At 36.7% G+C, this 26,867-nt stretch overlaps 1 protein-coding gene across 1 annotated transcript in view; it reads left to right on the top strand.

Annotated features, from left to right (window-relative positions):
* Positions 1–26,867, top strand: part of ADGRV1 (adhesion G protein-coupled receptor V1) — a 273,887-nt gene that overhangs the window by 115,742 nt on the left and 131,278 nt on the right. Inside the window, exons 78-84 of the mRNA XM_058043225.1 lie at positions 1,059–1,301; positions 5,829–6,236; positions 7,289–7,473; positions 8,534–8,783; positions 8,938–9,077; positions 10,055–10,215; positions 15,004–15,104. Of these exons, the coding sequence (XP_057899208.1) occupies positions 1,059–1,301; positions 5,829–6,236; positions 7,289–7,473; positions 8,534–8,783; positions 8,938–9,077; positions 10,055–10,215; positions 15,004–15,104 (1,488 nt within the window). The remainder of the gene's footprint in view (positions 1–1,058; positions 1,302–5,828; positions 6,237–7,288; positions 7,474–8,533; positions 8,784–8,937; positions 9,078–10,054; positions 10,216–15,003; positions 15,105–26,867) is intronic.

Here is a 26,867-nt window from a genome sequence, read left to right as displayed (position 1 = left end):
TGTTGTCACCCTGCTCTATTCTGGCCACAATTATATCTGCATGAGAACAGGTTTCTTACTTCTTAAATATATCATAGGGATGTTCTGATTGGCTCAGCTATAGCCAGTGTCACGCCCATCTAGGAGCTGTTTGGCAGCTCCTGTAGTTCCACCGATACCAAAACCTGGCTATAGAAATTCAATTTTAAAAATTGTAAAAAAAAAAAAAAAAAAAAAAATAAGTGGAATTTTTGGAATTTTAAAATTGGGATGTTACATTTGTGCTGTAGGTATAAAATAAAAGACAAGGCAGAGCATCATATTGTAAAGATAACACTGCTACCTTATTTTCAACAAGGAAACAAAGTTCCACAGCCTATATTTTCAGAGTGAAATATTTCTCTATATGTGAAACATCACAAAAGTCTATCAAATAGTATTGTCTAAGCTCTGAGATTTTAAATAAATTGAGTTAAGTGTGCAAATCTACTAAGTTTTTAATTTCTTGTAAAAACATGCATGGACATACTAGTGTCTAAATGCTTAATTTGTATATAAAATGTTTTTCAGAATTTTAACTGATATCAGTACTTGAATACAGGAAAGTTATTATACACATTAATTGCATTTTCAAAATTGCATACTTAATTCTGTGCAGTATTTCCAAAAGGGAGTAGGATATGCCTTTTTGTAAGGTAAAAAGAAAATGAAAGAGCAAATTCTTCATAAGTCATACATCTATGTAAATCTATAATCTGGAATATGGCACTTTTGGAGGGTACTGTCATTTATGTCAAATTTACAGTCACTATACCTGCACTATTTAAATAGCTACTGTAATGCAGCAAGTTCTGTGTGAAAATCTGGGATTTAATAATTGTGCCTGACAGAGTGATGTTCATTGCAGTATTGTTTTCATGACATATTTTATTGTACTTATTGCACATTTCAGGAAGTGTGCTTGTGTAGTGTTATTAAAGTGATCCACTGTGCATACAATGTAATATATAAACATTTATTCAAAGCTGAAAGTTATTAGTAAACCTTACAATGATGTGAAAATCATCATTCACTTACAGGTTCCAGAATTTGAAACTTATATTTTTGTTGAGCTGTATGCTGTAAGCGCAGGAGCTGCTTTGAACAACAGTGCCAGATTTGCTTTTATAACTGTCCTGGAAAGTGATGCTCCTCATGGTTTGGTGTATTTTGCTCTGGGATCTCGATTTGCTGTTGCTTATAAGAAGACAACTTTAATCAGTCTGCAAGTTCTTAGGGATTCTAGTACATCAGTAACCACAATGGTTACCTACAGTATGCAGGTAAGACTTATTATTATTTAATTTATTTTTATGTGTCTTTCTGATGTTTAGGAAAGCACAAACTTCCAGCTCTTCAGGGATCTAGTGAGAGGGTTCCCCTGGGAGAATGCCCTCAAGGACAAAGGAGTGGAACAGAGCTGACAGATCCTTAAGAAAGTCTTCCATAGAGCACAGGAGCTAGCAATCCCCAGGAGTAAGAAATCAGGCAATGAAGGCAGGAGACTGGCATTGCTGAGTCAGAACCTGCTGGTCAAACTAGAGAGAAAGAAACAAATGCACAAGCAGTTGAAGCAAGGACAGGTGAGCTGGAAAGAGACTGGAGATAGACTGTGAATGTGTAAGGAAGGTCAAGGTGAGGCTGGAAGTGAACCAGGCAAGGGATATAAAAATGACAGGGAGGGTTTGTTGACCAGAAAGGTATGTTAACTAGAAAGAGAAGGTCAAAGAAGGTGTTTCCCCCTGATAAACAATGCTGGGAAACTGGTAGCAACAGATTAACAAAAGGCTGATGGACTCAACATTTTTTTGCCAGTCTTCTCTGGCAACCTTTTTTCCTACACCTTTGTAGTGGGTGGACAGCAGGATGGGGCCTGGGAGAGCAATTCCCTCCCACGGTATGGGAAAATGGGTCAGGTTTGTGACTACATGAGGAAATTGAATATTCACAGTTCTGTGGGACCTAAAGAGATGCATCCCAGAGTCCTGAGGGAATTGGTTGATGTTGTTGCCAATACAGTATCCCTTGTTACTTGGAAAGTCTTGACAATCAGCTGAAATCCCTGGTGACTGGAAAAGGAGTATTACTATATCCATCTTTAAAAAGGGAAGAGTAGAAAGGAAGACCCTGGGAACAGTCAACCTGTTGGCCTCCCCTTTGTGCCTGGGAAGATCATGGAACAGATCCTCCCAGGAGCTCTGCTACGGCATGTGGAGGACAGGCAGGAGCTTGGAGAGAGCCAGCACAGCTTCACCAAGGGAAAATCTGTTTGACAAACTAGTGGGCTTCTCTGATGAGATGACTACATCGAGTACAAAGGAAGGGTTACAGGTGTCATTTATCTGGGCTTCCATAAAGCCTAACACATAACTCACAAGATCCTACTCTCTAAATTGGAGAGAGATGGGTTTTATGTTGTATTTGAATGGACTGTTATTTGATGGATAACAAAGTGGTTGGATGGTCACATCCAGAGGGCCGTAGTCAGTGCCTCAGACTGTCAGTGACAAGTAGTGTCCATCAGGGATCTGTATTGGGACCAGTGTTATTTACTGCCTTCATTAATGGCATGGACGAAGGGATCGGGTGCACCGTTAGGAAATTTGCAGATGACACCAAGCTGAGGGGTGTGGTTGACACTCCTGAAGGATGGGATGCCATCCAGAGGCACCAGGACAGGCTCAGGAATCTCATGAGGTTTAACAAGACCAAGTGCAAAGTGCTGCGCCTGGGTCAGAGCAGCCCCCAGTACGGGCTGGGGGTGAACAGATCGAGAGCTGCCCTGCCCCGAAGGACATGGGGTGCTGGTGAGGGGCTGGACATGAGCCAGCCATGGGCACTTGCAGCCCAGAAAGCCAAATGCGTCCTGGGCTGCATGCAAAGCCCTGTGGGCAGCTTTGGAGGGAGGAGATTCTGCCCCTCTGCCCCACTCTGGTGAGACCCCACCTGCAGAGCTGCCTCCAGCTCTGGGCTCCTCAGCACAGGAAGGACATGGAGCTGTTGGAGCAAGACAGGAGGAGGCCACTCAGTTCATCAGAGGGATGGAGCACCTCTGCTGTGAGGAATGCTGAGAGAATTGGGATTGATCAGCCAGGAGAAGAGGCAGCTTTGTGCTGACCCAATTGCAGCCTTCTAGTGCTTAAAGGAAGCCTATCTGAAAGTTGGAGAGGGACTTTTGGCAAGGGTACGTAGTGACAAGAGGGAATGGCTTAAAACTGAGAGACAGTAGGTTCAGATTAAATATCAGGAAGAAAGTCTTTACTGTGAGGGTGGTGAGGCACTGGCAAGAGAAGCTGTGGATGCCACATCCCTGTCGGTGTTCAAGGTCAGGTTCAATGGAGCTCTGAGCAATCTAGTCTGGTGAAAGTTGTCTCTGTCCACTGCAGGGGCTTTGGAACTAGATGATCTTTAAGGTCCTTTTCAACCCAAACCATTCATAAAATCATGGCTTTTATGATTCATTTTATAATTAAAATTAATTAAATAATAATAAATTAAATATTTTATTATTCTTTAAAGTAAATATCACTGTGATTAGCATTTTTTTCAGGAAACAGTCAAACATTTGCTGAGCCTAGCTTCTTTAGTTTTCCATTATTAAAAGAAATTTTTCTTATTGCATTGTCAAGAATATTTTTATTAGCGATATCTTTCAGTGGTCTCAAAGATTATGGTCAGCCAGGTATCTAATATATTTTTTTCTTTGTTCTAAGGCTCTTGTGAGCCTTCAATTTCTGAGGCTTTTTCATCTGAAAATTTTATCCTGATGGTTGTATTTACAACATCCAGATAGCAGGACACTTGCTCTGTTAGGGTACAAAACTATTATTAGTACCAGAACATATATAGGAAAAGAGAGAGGAATTATTCAAATTTTATTCAATATTCTTGGAGAACTAAACAAAAAAATTGTTCTTCTTCTCAAAAATAGCATGTGCTAAAGTAAATTTTATCATCCCCATTGATTTTTGTTGGATTATGCCCTTTATGTAAAATAAACGCCATAATCCAACAATTTTTGAGTTGTTTACATCTGAAGCACAAGACTCTTCTAGCTGTTGACACTTTTTTCTCTTAAATGCACACCTCACTCATCATTATTGCAGCTGATGAAGTTTCTCCTTTAGCAGATGGCAAAAACATGATTCCTGCCACTTCCTTAGTATGTGTGAATCCACCATCAGGGCACACGTTACAAGATATGCTCTTTCAAGTTTACAATCATCGGTAGTAGTTAGCCTGACCAACTTTGAATATTTGTGATTTTATGCCTAAAATCATTGTTATGGGGATGAATTATTATATACTTACCCTTTATATTAAACTTACCCTTTATAATAAAAGGTTCTGCATTCTGTTGTTATATTGAATGCATGTCTATTTTAACTATATAGGTTTACATTGTATTTCCATCCATTTATTATATAGTAATTGGCCAGTGGTTCAATTAGATTGTATGGTAACAAATTTTCACATTTATTCAACCTAAGAATTCACTATAATTTAGCTGTTAAATGGAAAAGAAATTGTTACTGTAGAGTGTATATTTAAGCTAAAATATAGTGGACAATCTCTTATCCATTTGTAATTTTTATAACCAACCTTCTTTAGACATTTTTTAGGTTTTGAGGGTGCATGGCCAAATACTGAAGTATTGGTATTATTAGGTGCTTTAAAATAAGAGGCCACAGCAGACAGGAAGGCAATAACTGGAAACTGATGTTTATATCTACCTACAAATGTTTCTTAGACATTGTTCTTGTCACTAGTGCTTTTATTTTTGCTTATTTCCATTTCCTACTGGGAAGGGATAAACAAAAGGAAACTTCCCCCTGGAATTTTCACAGGTGATACAATCATGTCTACTGCAATTTTGAACAGGTACAGGCTGCATTGACTTACCAGGTTCTCCAATGAACTCAGAAAATGTCTGATTTATTCCATAAATAAGCTCTACTAATGAAAGCTAAATATTTTTAAAAGGGGTCTAGTATTTCACAAATAAAAATCCTATTTTTTTTCAGTAGGAGACCTTTACTTAGGAGTCAGTATACAAGCTGCCCTTATTAAATTAATATATACTTTTGAAGAAATAATACAGTTGAATAATAGCTCAGGTTAGTTTCCTCTTAAAGAAAGTTTATTATATAACCAGATGTAATGTCAAGGCTATGGCAAGTGACAAAAAGAACAAGACTTTGAAGAATGAAACAGTATCTGCAAACCACATGGAAGGTAAAACCAGTGTTGCTTCACAAGGAAATAAGGAATTACTGAATATATGTATTCTATAGCATTTGCTTTGCCTTTGTATTAAATGGATTATTCATCTTTTAAGTATGTATTCTGGGACTGAAAATACCATGAATTGATATTGATTTGGACACAGATTTCCAAAACTTTTGCTTTACTTTTATTTAGTTTTCTACGTATTTGTAATGCTTTTCTCTACCCTAAAGTGAGGGACTTTGTGCTGCAGTCATAGTCTTACATCAACCATTCTGGAATTCACACATGTGCTAACATTTCTGTAGTATTTATTCACACAGCAAGTTTTGTGGTTTTTGTTCTGGAAAAGAAAGAGACCCTTTTTACTACTGACAATACATAATTCTTCTCCTAGGTTTGATTGATTACTAATTCACGGAGATAATTATTTTAAATGCAATAATTTCATCACTCATAGCTGCTTTTTGAAAGAGGACTTCTTTTTTACACATTTTGTTTTTAAAGTACATTCTACAGCAGGTGGTTTTGAACAATTGCATCCTATCATAATGTTACCTAAAACTCTTTCGGTTTGTTTTAAGGAACTACAAAAACCTGAACCTATTGGACGGACCTTCATATCTCCAGCTGTGGCAGGACAAGATTTTGCCAGGTCTGAAGGTTTATTGACTTTTGAACATGGACAGCGAAATGCATTCCTGGATGTGACCCTGACTCCAAAGACAGGATCTTTAAACCCATTTCCTAAACGTTTCCAGGTTGTACTTTCTAATCCCACAGGCGGTGCCAGGATAGATGATGTGTATGGTATTTCTAACATCACCATTGTCTCAGATTTGGACTCCTTGCCAGTTTGGGGACTGATTGATCAACTGCATCAGCCTCTTGACGATGCCATTTTATACAGGATCCTTCAGAATCTGAATGTCAAAGTGGCTACAGAAACTACAGAAGAGCAACTTACTGCTGTGGTGCATATAATAGATAAGGTAAACACATCCTGTTTGTTCTTAAATGACTAATGACATTAATTAGAGTATAATAACACAACAGGACACATACACACACACATATATATACATACATACATATATATATATACATTTTTATATATATATATATATATATATAAAGGCAGATCACATCCACAGCAGTGACTCAGAAGCACAGACTGTAAAAGTGGAAATTGGGAAGTCCCACAATCAAGGAAGGAGTTTGTCTACCACTAGTTAGGAGGTGGCAAGAAATCAGAAATCAAATAGATTGAAATGAGCAACTAGTATTAATTTTGCATACATACTTGTAGCTCTAGATTTTCTACTGTGCAATTTTCCTTTTGGTGCTGCAGTTTCATAGAGCTTATTATGTTTTCTTGACTCTTGGTTCACACCTTTGTTGCTTTTAGGCCTGGCACAATCCCTGCTCCTATCTATACAGCAAACTGCAGTCAACACACAAGCAAATCCTGCTTGGGCCAGCTGGAGTCTACTGTACTCAAACCAAGCGTCAGTCTTTTTTCCTTCAGTAGCTTAGGGAATTGGGTTCTCAGGGTAGCTGAGTGCTTAAGCATTGCTCTAATTTCTATGAAAATTATGGATTAGTTTTATGGCATTCTGTCTCTTCTGGACCCTTGGAATAATGCATAGAAGCTGGAAAATTTCTAAATACCTAGATACAAAGCCTTATTACAAACCCATTCATTTTTGATTGCTGCCACAAAGAAAATGGAGAAAATAATTTAAAAACTTCTAGGATTCAAAAATATTTGGTTTGTGAAAGAATAATTTCTTTAATGATTATTAAATAAATCCTTTCTTTAATAATCAAATCCCCTAGTAAGCATATCTTTATGTAGTTTTGACAGACTGTGTCTTATGCCCTGGAAACTCCTATGTGATCAGGAGTTGGGAAAAATATTCTGAACTTTCAGTTTGAGTATTGAAATCCCAGAGAAGATACCACTAAACTATTGAACATGAGGAAATGTTACAAGCAGATTCCTTTGTGTAAAATGTTGCTTGATTTCTTCTCCTCTCATTAGGTTACAGGTGTAGGTGAGGAACTGTTACTCACTGATAAAAGTAGAAGTCTATTCTATGAGATACTCTGTGCTCTGGCTAGCCCAAAACGCAAGGACACACAAGGATATAGCCTGCTTGCTGAGGTGGCTGAGAAGTTTGCTTTTTCTCTGTTGACTGGGATAAAGTGTGGATCACCAGGAGAAAGGTTAGTAAGCTTGAATTCATAATATGTTTTGTAAATACACGACAATTTACCAATATAGAAAATCTAAATTATATTTTCAGAAAAGGAACTTAGCTCCTATCTAGTATGTTACCCATATGTGAATGTATTGTTACAGTGTCATAATCTTGCAAAGCATTGCGTCACACTGCCAGTACATATAGTGCTTTGTAAGACTGGGTGTAACACATAACTGTTACTTTGGTATGGGTTAGATGTGGGAATATGAGCCAGGAGATCTGATATGTATTGATGCACCTTGAGCTCAAATATTGCCTGGAAAAGTATGCGTTATTCTTGCTAAAAACAATAATATGTGATTGTATGATGCAGAGCTATGTTCTAAGCCTTAGATGAAAGTTGACAACCCAAAATTTCTACTGGCATTTTTTAATTTGTATGTTCTTGATTTTGCTCACTTGAACATTGTTTTAAAAATGTTTAAAGCTACTCGTAGTTTTAAATTGCTAGTTTTATCTCCAAGAGCATAATAGCCTCATCAAGCTAGTGGGCAGGAGAAATAGGTGACTGAGAAATCAATTATTGTTTTTCATGAGACAGGTGGTTTTAAACACTTTGTTTCCCCATTGGGGATCTAATAAACAGCTGGTGGTGGAATGTGCGTTCAGTGTTTAGAACTTAAAAGTTAAAATTCTTTATTCCATGCATTTTGCATCATCTGTTGGAAAAAAAAAATAATGCAACATCATCCATTTTAATGCCTCCCCTGTTTTTTAGACTCAGTTCTACATCAAGTTGTATCAATGAGTGTTTTGATAAGCTAATTCACTATGGAAAGGTTTTAGTTGCAGGTCATAAGGAGCAAGTCCCAGAGAAAAAATGAAGATGCTGAAATATGTAAAAAATTCAGCCTTTTTTTTCCCCATAGAAACTGAAACAGTGTGCCAATTAAATATGACAAGTCTATAAATGATGAATTAATAAAGTACTAACAAATCACAAATACATTTTAGAGTTGTTATATGATGAATAGTGAAGCTTGGTCCTACTTACCAGCCTTATTGCTTTTCCATTTCCACAGAGGCAAAAATATCCTTGACAGCTGCCCATATATTGCAATAATGGCTCACAACTGGTATCCTCAGCAAATCAATGGACATAGATTTAATGGAAAAGATGGAGATTCTATTCAAGTACCTGAACATCTACTAGAGGTCTCTGTAGTATTACCATCTCCCCAAGAAGAGAACTGTGAATCTGTACAGTTCACAGAATACAGCAGTCAGCAGTGGTTCCTTACTGGAGATAAAGAACTTGCCCTGAAGAACAAGGTTTGAAGATAATGCAATTTTTTTTGCAAGAATTAGTTTTAATCTAGATATTGCTCAAAACATAATAAGTGTTTCATGGTTGTCTCTGATTAAAATGAGCACTGTGTTGAATCTTAATATTAAATATACCTTTACATTCTACATGTTGTTTCAGGTTCTTTCAATGAGCTTGAAGGGTCAGAGTTCACAACCTTTGAAAGATAATAGTGAAGTAATTTATCGTATTTATGCTGAAGGAAGTCGGATTGTTCCACAGAAGTCTCTGTGTCTCCTCTGGAATCAAGCTGCTGAAAGGTTATTTTATTATTGTGTTTAGTTTTACATTTTCTACCATGAATCTATGTATTTGTGTAAAATGTGATAATGCCAATTAAATAATTTGCAAATATAAAATTGATCCATTTAATGTCTTTTTAATTTTTCTGGCCATTTTACCAGTACATAAAATGTTTTTTATAATAAAATGAGTAGTTATTCTATCTCAGATATTTCTCAGACTTCACCCTTTTTTCATCAAAATACTATTTAGATTGCACAATGATGCGTTAGGTTACAGTGATTAAGGCCATAAATCTAGAATTGCATCAATAAATGTGTTAATGACTTGGAGATAGTAACGTTCTGTATCCTGTTGAAGTCTAGTTGATTTAGATTTAATTTCATTAGACCAACTGGATGATATCAGCCTGCTATTGATGCAAACTATTTGTTTGCAGGAGGAAATGCACCACAATCTACCTGTGTGCTCTCCTTTTATCTGTGCACAAATTCCAGTAGAAATGGCTTAAGCTATCACCTGTGGTATGCCTTATCCTTTTTCCAAACCCCTTCAGCAATATGGAAAAAAAGTCAACAAAAACCGAAGAACAAAAAAACCACCTGAATTTTAGTTTCAAACCAAAAAAGAGCAGTATAAAATGTTCTCCATAACAGGATAAGGTGTTGAGCAAATAAATTAACTATTTGAAAAGTCAGACAGACCTAGAAATCTAGCAGAAATTTTAAAAACATGGCCACAAAAATTCCCTAGTGAAAAAGAGTTAATTTCAATACATTTACAAAAATTAAAAAAAAAAACCAAAACATGAAAACCAACATTTTAATATCATGTAAATGTGCTTTTCTGAGCACTGCACATGATAGACTACAGAAAACACCTCTGCAGTAATTTAGGGAAGGTGGTATTCCAGGAAAACAACAAAAATTTTTAAGCCTGCTTAAAATGTGAATTACGCAAGTCCATTTCCAATTTTGTCAAATTTGTTTTGCAGCTGGCTGTCCGATAGCGGGTTCTGCAAGGTGGTTGATGACGCATCAGATTATGTGGAATGCTCCTGTTCTCATATGTCCATTTATGCAGTTTATGCCCAAACAGATAACTTGTCTTCATACAACGAGGCTTTTTTTTCTTCTGGATTCATCTGTATTTCAGGTCAGTTCATTTAAGACAGTTTGCTGTCTTATTAATAACAACTGATGACCAGTAAAACTGGTTGATTGATTATTAACATTTTTGGTAGCTGATGACAATCTTTTTATTTAGTGGAATATTGAGTGAATGTTAACTAGCTTCATGTTATTAGAGGTGCCATCTTGTCTGGCATTTGCACAGTGACAAATTTTGCCGCTGGAAAAAAATGTGAGGCATGGAAATATCACAGAATCAACTGAGTTGGAAAAGATTTGTGAGGTCATCGAGTTCAACCTATGAGCTAACAACACCTTGCCAACTAGACGATGGCTCTGGGTGCCACATCCAGTCTTTTCTTAAACACATCCAAGGGTGGGGATTCCACCACCTCCCTGGGCAGCCCATTCGCATCCCTGCTGGCTCATATTTTGGCACATAGGGGCAGCCTGCTCCTGTGCCTTCAAGATTTTTTTCTTGAAGTATGTCCACTTTCCTGGATCCCTTTGCTTTTGATGGCTGTTTCCCAAGGTACTCTCCTAAAAAGCCTCCTGAATTCCACACTCTGGAAGTCTTGTGTAGAAGTGTAGAAGTTTTATTGAAGTTTCGATATCCTTGTTTCACTGAATATTAAGAACTCTATTATTTCATGGTCACTGTGCCCCAGATGGCCTCTGACCCCCACATCTCCCACCAGCTCCTCTCTGTTTGCAAACAGCAGGTCTAGCAGCCCTACCCCTGGCAGGCTCATTCACCATCTGTGACAAGAAGCTCTCCTCTGTAAACTCCAAGAACCTCTACACTGCCTCTTTTCCGTGTTGAGTTCCCAGCAGATACCTGGCAGGTTAAATGTCCTACAAGAACAAGGGCTGGCAATCTTGAAACATCCTCCAGCTGCTTATACAATAATTCATCCATCTCTTCATCCTGGTTGGGTGGTCTGTAGGAGACTCCCACCAGGATGTCAGCCTTGATGGCCTTTCTCTGATTCTTACCCATGGCACTTGATCTTACTGTCATTAATCTCAAGTCCCATGGTGTCCAGATCCTCCCTAACATACAGAGCCGCCCCTCCACTCTTCTCCCTCTCCTGTCTCTTGTGAAGAGCTTGTAGCCATCCACTGCAGTGCTCCAGTCCTGCAAGTCATCCCACCACATTTCTGTGATGGTGACTCTGCCATTGCTTTCCTGTGGTGCCATGGCTTCCAGCCCCTTGTTTGTAACCCACACTGCAAGCATCAGTGTCCACACACTTCAGCTGTGATTTCACCCCTGACTGCGGCTTAACACCCTTGGGCTCACCTCTGGAGTGCCTGGTTTCAGCCCCTTCCTCCTCCAAACCGAGTTTAAAGCGTTCTCAATCAGCCCTGCCAACTCATGGGCTAGAATCCTTTTGCCCTTGTTGAACAGATGGAGCCCATCTGACTCAAGCAGGCCTAGTGCTGTAAAAATTGCCCATGGCAGAAAAACCAAAATTCCTCTGATGGCACCAGCTCTTAAGTAGCCATTCCGTGATAATGTGGGTTTTCCTATTCCTTTTATCATTCATCCCTGCTCCTGAAGGAACTGAGCAGAACCACACCTGTGCTCCTGCCCCATCAACCACTCAACCCAGAGCCCTGATGTCCTTTCAAATGACCTGGTACCCTTCTTGTCATCAGCGCCAACCTGGATGAGCAGCAGTGGGTAATAATCAGAGGGATGAATTAGTTCAGGGAATCTCCTGCTGATATCCCATACCTGGGCCCCAGGAGAGCAGCAGACTTCCCTGTGGAATGGGTCTGGGTGACATACAGGGCCCTCAGCTCCCCTTAGGTGATGAACTTTTCACACTACCCTTCTTCTGTTCTTAATTTCCTGAGGTTGTGATCCATCTGACAGACAAAGTGCACCTGGGACACTCTCCAGATGTTTTTGTTAACCATCCTGAGTCTCTGGACCCAGGGCTTGTACCTATTCTGTAAGGGCACCTGGGAAAGTGATGGGGGTCAGGAGGGAATTTTGCTACCTCTCTGAGTAGGTACCCATTTCCATTCCCCCCGCCTGCCAGGTCTCCTCCTTCTGCCTGATGGTAAGAGGGACGGGCTCCTCTGACTCCTGCCAAGCTTCTCTCAGGTTGCAAGGCTGTGACTCCACAAGTCGATTTCTCTTTTTGCTCTCCCTAATACTCCTTAGCCTTTCTACCTCTTGCTTAAGCTCTGCTACCTGACAGAGCAGATCATTCACCAGCTCACACCACGCACAGGTGCCTTTAGCACTGTGCTCTGGTGCTGCCCTGCAGCCAGGGATCTGGACAGCTGTGTCTTTCCTGGTGGGTTCTCTTTGGGCTTAGCAGTTTTGCTGGCAGCAGTAGCAAATGGCTTTTGACCATTTGTAAGCCACTACTGGATCTAATCAAGTTGGTAGAAAAAAACCAAAAAAACCAAAAAACCCAACCAAAAGACACCCATCTTACACAACCCACCAGCAGGAGCTGGGAGAGCATCTGCATCCCTCCTGCACAAACTGCTGTGCCATGCTCTCACTGCTGTGCCGTGCCCCTGCTTGCCTGGTCTGGCTCAACACACTCCCTAGAGCAATTTAAATCTCCTACATGTGATCCTAGCATATCCCTTGCTTGCCTGTTTCTTAGAGATGATTGGCTGTTTCTTAGGGATGATTTATTGAAAAGAGATAATATGTCATTCATCTGGGGGAAGAAACTTAAAAATCCTAAATTCATCTGTGTTTCTAGCAGGAGTACTGTAATCCTCTTTGTCAAATTTCTTTGACAATTTTAGCTGGAATTTACACTCAAAAATGATAACTTAGGGGAGATAGATTCCATTACACTCTGCTGCCTTACTGCTGCCCAAGATCTTGGGAAAACACCCTAAGAGTTCAACCTATAATTAACATGACTCTTCATTAGCAGCTTCAGCAGCAAAAATCACAAAATGTGAAGCAGGAAGCAGGGGATCTAAGTTCAGAAATCAACTTGGCTTCTGAAGGAGCCTTTCAGATTGCAGCTGGTTTACTATTATGTTGCAGCAATCACAAAGAAAAGTAAATTTTCTCAGAACCACAGAATTATTTAGGTTGGAAATGAACTCTTGCATTTATGGGCACTAAAAGCAATGGGCTTATTCAGGAAATATGCTAAATGGAATTCTTGACTAATTTAACCCCCTAAATGGACGTCTGGTTGCGCTTCTTGTGAGGTTTATGACTTCTATATTAGATCATCACTATATGAGTAACAAAAATTGTGTAAGCAACTAAATCACCTATTTACCCCTTCCAAGCAAACTGCTCTTACAGATTAAATCTAGGCTCCTTAATGTTTTTAAAATGTCAGCCAAAGAAAATAAAGGCAAAGAAAGAGGAAAGACCTCTCCATTTTTTACCTGCTCCACACAAATTGATTTATATTTTATTTGGTTGTATTTAATAATAAAAAAAGGAGATTTTAGCACACAAAACTAAGCAGATTTTAAAATACAGTTGCTGGATTACGGAGAAAAAACAAGTAAATTGATGAAACAAAATGCTGTAAAATGCAAAATGCAATAGAAACTGAAGAAAAAAAAATATGCAAAAGCTTAGAAAACATTTTACTGAATTGGAATCAATAAAGATGCAGATCATTGTTCAGAACTAGTCACTTACAGTATATGTCATAAAAATGTTTTTTAAAAATAAAAGTAGTTTAGCTTGGTTAAGGGTTTACTGTGAACTTGAGGCAAATGCTTTCCAATGCCTTTTAGTTTTTTAGCCATTTGAATATGTTTACTTGTGTGATGATACAGATTACTAGATTTAAATGAATATTTTAGGTAACAAATTGTTTAGGAGTGATAAGGATATTTTTCATATATCTTGACATTTCCATATGGGTGTGAATAGAATATTAAAAAAAGAAGGATAAAATAGAATATTATAAAAAAGAAGAATATTAAAAAAAAAAAGAGAGAGACCATGTAGATGGTCATGTAAATATCACTAAGTAATTTTGAAATACTTAGATATAATACTTTTACCAATTATTTATTTTACTTATCTCTTACAAATACTGGTAGCTGAACAAATAGTCAATCTCAAGACCGACCTAAAAGATCTGCCTTAATTAGCCAAAATCCTGCCCTGACTGAAGTGTCAAAGTGCACAATTAACTCCAATTAATTCTGAGATTTAGCAGTGTTTTTCCTGGTGGCTTAACTTTCCTAGAATCCTTTTCACAGGAACTACTTACTGGTAGGAAAGAGGCCTTTGTTGTGTTCATATTTACAATTAATTAGTGAAACAAAAAGTGGTGTCATTTCTACTGCTATAACAAATTTCTATGCTTAACACAAATGAAACAGGAGACTGGCTTTTAGAAGATTATAACTATCTGTTATAATAGTGCTACCAAACAGAGGCATTTTTTATGTAACTGTTTCTAAAAAGGTTTTTTGGAAGCACTAATATGAACACTGAACTGTTACCTTTGCTTTGAATATAACTATTATTATAATCACCCATGACATGCAGAATGGGACATCAAAGAAACGCTTTTCAAAAATTGCTTGTTTACATTATGAAATTATTTTAGCTTCCAAGCCTATGGGAACATTAAATACATATTAGTACTTGAAATAAACTCATGAGTGATCCCAGAGTGGACCAAAATGATCATACTCTCCCTGCAAGGTTTGTTTGGTTGGGGTTTTTTAGGAAATCTGCACCTTTGAGAAATATCTGCTGGATAATATAATAATTTACACAGTTTATTAGTCTCGACTTAAATAAGTCTTATTTTTTGAAACCTTTTTCATTATCATTTCTGTGTAGGTTTCACTTTGGCTATCATCTCGCACCTGTTCTGCACCAGGTGTGCCATGTTTGCAGCTAAACTTCTCACTCATATGATGGCTGCTTGTTTGGGTACTCAGGTAAGAAAAAAGGCTGAAATCTCAAAATGTAGAGTAAGTACATGTTTGCTTTCCTTTTCTTCACTTTCATGGCTGTGTATGAACAGACCTTCTTCAGTGTAAATGTTTTTGGAAAGCATAAAGTTTCAACATATGACACCTAAAATTAATGCAATATTCATGTGCAGTGTTGGAAATTCAAGTGAAATTACACACTGTCTGAGAATATTTAATGAAAACTGATGGATAATATAGAAATGTGAGAAGACATTCCATGTCTGGAATGCTGTGCTCAATTCTAACTTTTGAAGGATTTTGAAAGTTATTGTCTGTTTGGGCCCACAGGCTTTTCTGTCTGTGGCCTGTTTTTTTGTTTAAATACTCTACATATTAACTTGTATTTAAATACTCTACATATTAACTTGTATTATCTCTGAAGAATAATTCCTGAAAATAGTTCCATGTTGTGTGTAAATGTAATAATTTTAATTACAGAGGTGCAATTTGTATGGTTCTAAGTAATTTTGTCATTCATCCTCAATCTTTGAAATACATCATTCTTCTGATCTCTTTGCCTTTGCCATGCAAAGATTTTAAAAGTTTAAACCAAGATTTTTGAAAGAGGATTTTAGCAGGGTAACTGCTTAGCTAGTGAGCTAGTTTGGAGAAGAAGTAAAGACTGTTGGGCAGCAGTTTTGTCAGATAAAGGAAGGTGGTTTTTAGTCAAGAGTGAAAAGAGAGTGTTTGACAAGGGAGAACTGAATTATTGTACTAGCTGTTCCGAACAGCTCAAAGAAAATCTTTGCACAGTTTACCTGTGTTGTGGTATGTTGGCCTATTGTGAACTAGCCTGATTAGGTAGCAAAAATTTGACAACTCTAGGTAGATGATGTATATACAGCTGTAGCTACATACAAGCATTTGGTTACTATACATATGATAGGAAATTCACAATGTAATTGAAAATTTCATGAGTTTGCTAACCGATGACTCTGTACATTTAAGACAGTTTTAACTGAGAACTTACTACATGAAAATCAGCTCTTCATAGTTTAAATACAAGGAAAATGTTAGTAGTTTCCATTTCTATCTTCTAACCTTTTTATTAGACACTGGATTTGTAACTATTAGCTCTCAGGCCAGCCTAGAGAATGAAGGAAGCTTGTGTTTCTCTGTGTTTATATTTTTATGAGAAAAAAAACAAACCAAAACAACACCCCCCCCCCTCCCCCCAAAAAAAACCCCAAAAACAAAAACAACCAACTGGGAAGTTTTTTTTGTGGCATTTCCAGTGTTTCATACATACAGAAATAATTAGTTTTTCTCTAATATCTGCTCTAGGTGTTTATTAGGTTTGTAATTTTGAGATTCTTTTTAAATTGCTATCAGTGCATTTGTCTGTAGATGGCAGTCAAATCTTCTCAGCGCATTGCTCAGAAACTTGCTGTTCCAAGGCTGTTCTGCTTTGTAGTTTCTCACAAAGCTTCATTTCTCTGTCAGTGATGGGGAATGGTGATTCAAACATTCAAGCTTCAATTCATTCTTGGAGTACCCAGGGCTGCCAGCATTAATGGAGCACTTGTAAAGCATTCAAGAGTAGATGTTTCACCGTGTGTTTGATGGAGCTCATTGGAAAAACATAAAAGTCTAGATATTTATAAAACATTTTTTATTCCTTTCAAGCAGAAGTTCATGTAACAATACCCTAAATACACAAAGAAAAAAATTTCTGGGCTGAGATTTTCAGTTTTGGAGTAAATTTAGGTGAATTTTTGAGTATTCAAAAAAATTGAAGTAGTATGAGAACATACTTCACAATAACTGTCATACTAGTCAATAATTTTTTTCTTTTCAGAGCTATAAACCTAGATTACAATCTTAATAGGAACAATTGTTATGCCTACCTTGCTTTGCCTGAGAATTCCCAGGCAGAATGCATGAATAAGCACTTTGTACATGGCTTGTTTGTGTATACTCTGCTTGATGCATCTTGTCCACATTAAACTTCAGAGTACATGCTGAGTATTAGAAATAACATGAATGTACTCTAAATTCTCTGTTTAGACTTCTTGTGAGTGCACTGTTGAGCTGCTTTCCCTATATGCAGTAGCACTTCTCTGGAATATTTGAAGATTCATAGACTACTTACAGCAATTGCTGTGTACAAATGGCCTTCCATTCTTCTGGCCAGCAAAGCAAAATTAAAGTCCAGTCAAATAGAAAAAAACCTGTGTCATCCTATTTTTGTCAAACAAAAAAATTAGTATTTTCTAATTTATCCTGTCCTCAAGCTTGTTATACACTACTATGATGCACTAAGCATCATCACCCGTCACTGCAATAACTACCAAACTGGCTAGGTCAAGTTGATCCTGGCATTGACTTTGATGGAAATGCATGATGAAGAATTATGTTACTCTGTTTAAATATTTCAAAATTGTGTTATTCAACCTGAGCAGAAATTCAAACATACAGTTATGTTTTTCAAGAAGCAATAGTGCATACCATCTTCTTTTAAAGAAATTGTTAAACATTTATTTAAAAATTAGAATCTGCATTCTTGGTAGAATTGTTGCTTTATTATTTGTACTCTTACAGATTTGGACAATTCTGCCCAAAGATAAATTTTAAAGATGCGATAAAATCTCCAAGAGATGATGAAGGAGCAGGATATGAATGAATGAATGAATGAATGAATGAATGAATGAATGAATGAATGAATGAATGAATGATCATAAGAGCCTGTAGCTTTTGCTATGATAAGAAAGTGAAACTTTACAGAAAGAGTGAAATGGTGCTTCAGCTGTACTGTTTTAATCTTAACTCCTCTCTTCCAAAATAAGGAAATTCTTATTTTCCCCTACACAAAATCAAAGCTCAAATGAAATTGACATATATACCTGGATAGGGGGAGCTTGCAAAACATGTTCCAAAATGAGATTTCTATAGTGATTCTTTATACCATCCACCACAGAGACAGTTTGTGACAGTGAGTGACTGAGTGCCTGTCCCTCTCCTGGCAGTAGAGAAAAGTTTTGATTTTAATTCAGTCTTCCCCTATGGTAAGCCTGAGCCTTTTAGTCAGCTCCTGGGAAGTCCTAGTTAAAGGACTGTTTCTGAAGAAGCTGAGAGATAGAGTTCCACTAAACTCCAGGTCCATATGAAATATGAAAGTTCTATGGAACAGCAAGCAACAAATATTTGTATGCATTACTTTAAAGTTAGAGCCCAGTTTCCCAGAGTAAGGGAGTTTGTCTTTGAGGAAAACTAGGCCTGAAATTTCCTTGCTCTTGATTTCCTTGCTGTAACCTGACAGCAGCAAATAACGCTGATGAGATACCAACAATTCTTACTTGCAAGATTTGAGAGGAAATAGAAAAGAATTGTATACAGTGATCCAGAATTGGTGCTCATTTTAGAAATTTGGCTCCATGCTAATGTGTTTTGTTCTGTTACTTTGTGATTTGAAATATTTCAGTAAGAATTGTGAGTCCTGTGTAGTCTTCTTCCACCCTTGTTGTCAGTGTTCCTATCTTTGGGATAATAAAGTCTAACATTTCTCATTTATAGAAGGAAAGATTCTACAGATGTCACTAAGAATGGAAAGTGGAAAAGATTTTCACTTCTGTTGGAGTATTGGAAAGCACAGCTAGCTGAGACACTTGTTGGGTATGTCAGAAGGGGAAGGTGTGTCAGTAAAAATGTTCATGTGGATAAGCTGCTTTCACCAGTTCCCTGCATAACATTTGTATCACAGTAAATAAATTTTATTTACTCTATAACAGTCATGCTGTACCAGGGGATACAATCAATGTTCCCCTGTCCTACTGAAAACATGGTCCCCTGTAATACTGCAGACACTGACTCCTGGATTCTTGCCTATTTTTTTGTTACCATTGCAAAAATTAGGACCTAAGCCTCTTCTCCAGGGACTATTTTCCTAGGTTTCAAACTGACTTATTTAATTATTTACTAGTTATCAATTATGTACTAGTTATTATTAAACTGACTTTTTTACTTATATACTAATTATTACTGATTTCAGTAATTCCTACCAAGTCAGAGCACAGTTCATGCAGCTTCTTTCAGAAACAGTTTCAATCTAATCATAAGTAGAACTATTTGGGAAAGGCATTTAAATAAAAGACAATTTCATTCAACATAAATTGAATGCTTTTATAGCAAAGGAATACATTTTATGATCAATGAGGATTTGTAAGCCAATTACTCCAAATTTCTATTTTTGAGTGTGCAATATCCAAGAAGAATCAGTCAAAGCTGGAGCTAATCAGAGATTTTTAGTAGAAGAGATTGTAATCTATATCAAGATTTCAATAATTTTGTAAGTTATATACATTGATCATGTATATATGCAGATATTTAAAGATGCTGGATGAATAGATAGATAGACAGACAGAAAGATAGATTGATCGATTTCAGGTGTCCTTGAGTGTTAGATAAGGTGTGTGAGGTCCTTCAGAATCTGAGAGTCAAGAAATCCTTACCTGGAGAAGTGGACTACTCAATCATTAGAATATATATTATGCACAATTAAACAGTGAGGAAGGACTGCTACCACACAACAACAGCAGATCATTCCTTGATGACTCGGATTTCTCGTTGGGAGCTGACTACTCATTGAACTCCAAATTGCAGAATATTTCCCTTTTCTCCAGCAGAGGGAGTCAATTTACCTGTGAGTTCCATCAAGTGCCACAGCTTCAAGAGATTTGATGGGATGATAACGTCTTCAGATACTTAGAGCTAAAGCTCAGACAAAAGTAAAAGGCTCTGCAAATGCTCTAGGAGTTATCTTGTCGGTCTCTGTCTAGGGAATGAGGAGATGTAGAAGCAGCTGAAAAACTTATATCCCAAGAAGGGAGAGTAGTAGTCGTGGCCGAGTAAATGAGTGTAAGAAATAAATAGAAATATTCAATTTAATTTTTATGCTGTTTGTTTTTTATCTGCCAACAGAGGATTTTGGTGTTTTGCTGATAATCTAGCACTATGGAAGTACCCATATATTTTTACTTTTGCTACTTGTAGGGATTTTACTTACACCACCCTTGTTCATTTTTCTCATGTTGAGCCCCATGTAGTGTTATACACAAGCTGTTAGATTTTTTATAGATTATCTCCTAGAATTTGCCAGAACTCAGATATATGAGCAATGCTATAACATATGTTAGAATGCTGCCACATTACCTCACACCTCCTGTCTGCACTACAAGCATTCTTTCACTTGAAGTATAAGAATATGAGATGTACCAGCTAATGCCTTCCAGCTTTTTTTTATTATTCTCTACTTTTCTCCAACATCATAAGCAGCAGTGGACCACACACACAGCAGAAGAGATAGAAAAATTTCCAGGTTGCCTATTCACTGCTGTTCTTGGTGTCTTTCTGTGAAGCAGGTTATAGAGAGAGCTGCCTCTCTCTATTTCATGCTTCATTGTAATTTTTCAACTCTTTCTCTCATTTTATGCCTCCTTTCTTCATCTGCCTTTGTTCTGTACTCTCATATGTGCCATTCTGATTTAATAAAAAAGTAGTTATCTATTACTTCTCCTAATTAGCAAATCTTCTGTTGCTTTTTTCCCTGGTGAAGGCTGATGGAGAGAAGGACAGCACCAATTGCTGTTACCCATAAATTCAGGCCATAGCAACAGCTGTGCTGTATAATTATAAAGTTCCCAAAATATTCTCAATTTAGCTTATCTTTCAGAGGAAAAAATCTATAGGGTTTTATGAGCAAAAGAACTTCATTTTCCTTTACAGCTAATTAAAATTATAGTAGCCATTGAAACTTTAAGTTCTGGTTTTTTCTCCAGTACTGTCACTTTGCTTGCATCCACATGCAAGAAAGTTTCAAAGGGGTCTTTTTTCCCATTTTGACAGTTTTCTCATTACCTGCTTCATAGCTTTAAGGCAGCTCAATTCCATACAAAGTAGATTCACAACTCTGTTTCAGGACTTAATTGGATTATTTGTAGACATGAAACCAGAGCCTGACTTTGCCAGATTCATATGGCAAGTTTACTATTAAGTGTACTGGAGTTCTGATTTCTTTTGAAAATAACTGAATATTATTTTTATAAATACCAGCTTACAATTTACGACTATGGTTAACTTATGTTTGTGGTTAATTATGATTAAATGCTTTTGAATAATGCCTAATTTAATAATGCTTTAATGCTTGAAAATTTTTTCATCGCTTAATCAGTAGGCTGTGGTTGAATTTTACATGCTGGTAGATCTGATTTTGTTCCCATGGTCATTCTTCCCTGTTTGTATAGAAAGTACCATTTGAAAATGACGTTATAAAGATTTATAAGAATTAAACAAACAGATTATAACATGGCAGAATTTTTTCACTTTTTATTTTTAAGATATGTCAACCTTTTAAAATATCATTTGAAAGAAAGACACTAATACTAATGTAGATCTGATTAGATTCTGAAAAATTATAATGAAAACCTTAAATGCTTGGAATAACAATGAATAATCAGTGACATTATTAAAAAAGAGTTTGGGGTGTATATTAGCCAGAGGCAGAAACCAGAAGCATATAACTTATATGTTTATATGCCAAAAAAAAACCCCAAACTGTGTTCAGCCATGAAAAAAGCTTTAGAAAACCATGATGCTATATTTCCATGTTTCCATTTCAAAAAAACGAAGAAGCTTTTTTGGGCAAAGATAGATTAATAGAAGTCAACTAAGCACAAACCATGTGCATCATTAGAATTTAACACCTATAGTTGAAACATTTGCTGGGAATAGTAGAATTTTATGTGGGTCTCAGAGACCAGAGATGGGATAAAATGCACAGAAGATCATTAACTACATTGTTTTACTTGACAGCTGAAATGGGATAGGAATCTTCCCGTAGTCAATAATTGTGGACCAGCTGGCAAGAAGTAGCTTGGAAAGCAAAGCAATTCAAAGGTTAAAGATTGTCTGTCTGTGAGTAAATAAACAGAATTGAGTCAAATGACTTCCTAGCATGTCATTTACCCAGGGATACAAAATATCTGTTCCACTCAAACGACAAATATTCTGGTGAAACTTGTTAGCCCTTTTCCCTTGCCCCTCCAGTATTTATCCCTGAGCCTTGCAGTCTCCAGAGACTTGTATTTTATTGTATCCTGCTGTAATTTTGGACAGATACTGCTCTTGTCTGTGGTGTGGTATAAAGCTGAATGTTGCACAGGTCTTCCACCATTTTGTAGAAGCAGGTGGAAAACAAGGGGCATATAAATGTGCTCACTGTGTTATACAAGGTTAAGTGGCACCTCTTTACACAAGCCTTTTAGACCTCTTGTGCTCTATGGAATCCAGATTCAAATCAGGAAAATTCAGCCTTGAGAATAAGTTAGTAAATATTTGTGGTTTTGAGACCAAAATGAAAAGAAAAAAATTCTCAAACAATAACTTCAAAAACTGAAGCTTTGCTTTGACATAGGTGGCCTTTTATTTCTTTTTGATCTGTTCCTATAGTGAGAAAAAAGTTGGGAAGAGAGGAATCAAGTAGACTATGCAGGAAGATGCATAGTCCTCTAAACCTAATATACAGAAGGGTTTTTTTTTGTCTTCCCACCACCTCTTCCATACGTGTGCATGACTCAGCACAACATAAATGACAGACAGACAGAGAAATATATAACTGAAAAGTACAGCTATAAACTTGTGTTCTATATAAATTCATAATTAAAATTAGCTTATAGTTACTGCTATTTACTTCTGAAGTATTTTTAAAATATTGCAAACTGTGCTTGAGTATAATTTGTGATCAATATAAAGCAGCATATTACAGACAACTGGAGACAGTTACATGAACATTTTCAAAAGGTCTCCATGGGGGAAAAAAGACAGCTCTATAACAAAATCTATCTTCATGTTTAATTGTGTTCTTCAGTTGTCACAGATCCTGGCAGCCACTCACCTTTGAGCAGAGTTTTGGGTAGATGGGTAGTTAATGTGTTCCTAAACCCTGAACGTTTGCCAAGTCATTAACTTATAGTGATATACAGCATCCTACCCTTGACATGGGACAGGTTAAAGCAATATCCATGTATTAATCTTTATATTTTTTATAAACTAGTACCTTGCCTTTAACTTTATGCAGACTGATATTTGGCATTAATATGTTGCAGCTCATTACTAACTCTTAGCTCAGATCAGATGTGATGGCATCTAATCTCGTCAGGATAATTTTTAGTCTGGGCATCTCAGCTTCCCACCTTTGAAGAACAAAAGCTTTCAGGATATATTTGATAGTAAATAATAACTATTGTTAAAATATATCTTATTAACATCAGATCAATTTCTTAAAATCTTGTGTAAATGTGGTTTCACTGGAAAAGGAATGAAATAGAAGCAAAAAAGGCAGTTGAATGAGAAGACTTTCATCATGTGATTAGTAAGTCTAAAGCATTAGCTATTCAGCCACCTTCTTTGTTATAAAATTCTTTACATTACTGATCAAAAGGTCACTTATTTTACTCTAACTTTATGAAATGTGTTCTAGGTTGAGATTTTGTATTGGTTTAAAATGAAGCTAGCTTTGACACCTTTACCATTTAGACTTAATTGTGTTCTTGTTTTATGCCTATATGCTCAGTACTGCAAAAGGATATTAGCAAAAGTGAACTTGCTGTTAATTGCGATAACAGATCATTCCTGACAAATGAAGCAGGTGCTGATTTTCTCCTTAGAAGCATGAGTGGAAAATTGGTCTTTTTATCAAAAGTACAAATAAGAAGTCACTCCTTAGAAATCCAGTAATAGGTGCAGGTGAGCTTGGCTAGCTCTGGCTGGAAGCAGAAGTCACTGGGAATGTTCCACCAAACTCTCATTCTCTTGTTGCTTGGAAGATTTTCCTTCAGATTTATAATGAACTTTTACTAAGCTCAGTTTAGTTTAGACATCCAGAAAATCTACATTGCAGAATAATAAAATGTGATGAGTTGTCTCTGAAGATAGCTGTTCACAGCTTTTTGTTCTGAAATACTGCTGCAGTGTGTGACACTCACCCACAAGCATAGCGGGCAGGTTTCACACAATGGTATATTCCACAACATTTGCTGAAGCTTTAAATCTTTCAGGTCTAATTTTTTTTTAATTTTTATATTTAGACCATTCACTTTTGAGGTAGGAAACACAGCATATCAGTTTTCATTTCTGCCCAAAGATGTGTATCTCCCTATGCTCCAGCTTTCACAAATGTCCTTATTGGCAAGTGTCCTTATTAAACTTCACCCCAGAAAAAAGCATCTTCAAAAGATTCTTTGTCTGAAATACTGAGATGCATGGGTGTTATTATTGAGTTTGACAAATATCAGATTCCAGTAGACAAATCTGTTTATCAAAGGAAAAAAGGAGCACTTTATTTTTTCTAACCTCTTGAATTACTGACATGTTGTCTTCAAAATGTTACAATATTCTACAGGATTCTTCTAATGTTTAGGGGTGTGTAATATAGCAGTTGTTCCCTTTTCAAAGTTGCTGCCTAATTAGTTGATATAGCTGTTAATATATTAGTTAATATAGAAAACAAGAACTAGAAACTTGACCAAATATAGGATGGTTCTATTAGCATAGTACTAATTCCCATGACCCCACTCTTCCCACTGTGGCCCGGTCAGCTGCCCCCTCCTCTCAGTACCCTGCCTCCCATGGTCTGTGGCCAAAGTCTTCTGCAAACACAACTGAGACAGAAGTCTCAGCTGGATGTGATCCCGTGTTTTTTTTAAAGCAAAACCAAATAAATGTATTTATTTCTCAGTAGTAGATTGCCCACTTAGTTCATAGTTGTATATGGATTCCTAATTTGCAGCTTTACTAGTTTATAAAGTGTAAGCATCACTGTTTGTGATGCTTACAATATACTAGACATTTGAAATAGAAATTTGAAGAAAAGAACTGACTTTTTAGTATAGAGCATCCCCTTTCCCATTTGCTTCAGTAGATTACTTTCCTGCCTGAATGTTCCATTGAACATTATATCATATTACCCCTTCAAAATATTCAAATATTATTGGGGGCTGTTGATTGAGATACAGACACAGAATATGACTCCAGCTTTGGAAGTAATCACTTGCCATCAGTGATGAAAATGTGAGTGTTGTAGTTTCGCTTGCTTTATTTCATAATCCTGCACAAGAATCACCCACAGGAAATTGTGGCAATGATTTCCTAACATGCTAATAATCCTAGGCAGGCCTGTTCCTTAGCAAATATCTGATATACCACACAACTTTAATCAAACACTGAGAGGAAACCAAACTATAAAAAATAAATGCTTTGTAAGACATCATTTGTATTGTCCTAATTTTGAGCTGCAATACAGGTAAAGAATTGAAGGATTTGTAGCTATTATAGATAGCTTTCAACCAAGATCAAATATACTTTCAAAACATCAGATGAATTTACTGCATTTATTTAAGGGGAGATAAATGTAGTTTTTAAATTGTATTGAATTTCTATGGAAAAAAATAAATTGATAGATTCCTTGTAATTTAATTTTGAGCATTTTTGGTCTGAAGCAAACCTAAACTCAGGATTGATATTCTGCTTTCTAATGTTCTTTCATGCCCATTTGCCAACACTTTCACCTGAGCACTTTACCTCATTTTCTTCAAATGAAAGAAACAAATTAATGAGTTTAAGAATATGTTCTTGTTTGATAACTACCAAGTAGTGTGCTTTAAATAATCTAGTAAATTATGAGCTGCCATTTATTCATTAATTAAGTGGTCTTTCCTAAGATGGAATAAGATAGATGGATTAATTTTTCTTCATTTCCCAAAATTAGTTATAGCCAGGGTCACATTGCTGAACATAATTTTTAATATGGCCAATACTTTCTAACTAAGATTTGCAAAGCTTTGTGTAGTAACATCCTGTGACAGACAGAACTATTCAGGAAAGTCAAGTGTCACTGATAAATTAGAAACATTAAAAATTCATCTCAGACTGTAAGATTTTTCTGCCCTTCCTTTTCCAGCAAGACTTCGTGCACATCAGGTGGAAATCTGGAGATTCAAATATTTTTCTTGTAATTTGCTTTTAGCCCTCTGTTTAGCAGTGTGGACAGTTCCACAGATGATGGCCCTCTCTTTGTCTGTCACAACCCATCAGGCTAATAACAGCTGCTACACTCTCAGATGTTACAGAATTTCTAAAACTTAATGTGACTTTTCAGCAAGTCTAGAAGTCTGTTAATAATAAGAAAAAGTTTTGCAGAATCTACTTTATCATTTGACAAGTTTAAAAAAGCCTGTCCTCTGTCCAGAGGACTTGTTGACTTTCAGAGTTGACTTTCCTTTCCTCAAGGTACTGAGGTTTTTTCCCCTAAGTAAACCCAAAGAAAGAACCCGCCCAGTATTTGTGTATCTTAGAGGTTTGGGGGTTGCTGTTTTGTGTTTCCTTGCTTTTCTTTCAGACTTTGTTTTTGGTATAAGTCATCATAGCACTTAGTGAGCCTCAATTCATTTTGGGAATGGGAAGCTAGTTCCCCTGTATGATAAGATTATCATACATTTTTTTCTTGCCTTTATTTGTTATTCATGTTTTCACATTTCTGTATAAAATCAAGAAAGTTGTAACTCCATGTTTCTAGTCCACTTCTCTTTCTGTGCATTTGATGTTGTTTTTTCTAAAACAAATCAGTCTGTGAAATTTCTTTCTCTTGTCTTTTTTTAGTCCAGCGCTTAGTAACATTTGAGGTGACTTCAGGAGAACTATGAACAGAGTGTGACATAAATACAGCTGCTAAGTAGG

This window comes from Melospiza georgiana, chromosome Z (assembly GCF_028018845.1).
Source record: "Melospiza georgiana isolate bMelGeo1 chromosome Z, bMelGeo1.pri, whole genome shotgun sequence".
Taxonomy (NCBI): Eukaryota; Metazoa; Chordata; class Aves; order Passeriformes; family Passerellidae; genus Melospiza; species Melospiza georgiana.
This window is presented reverse-complemented; position numbering and strand designations above follow the sequence as displayed.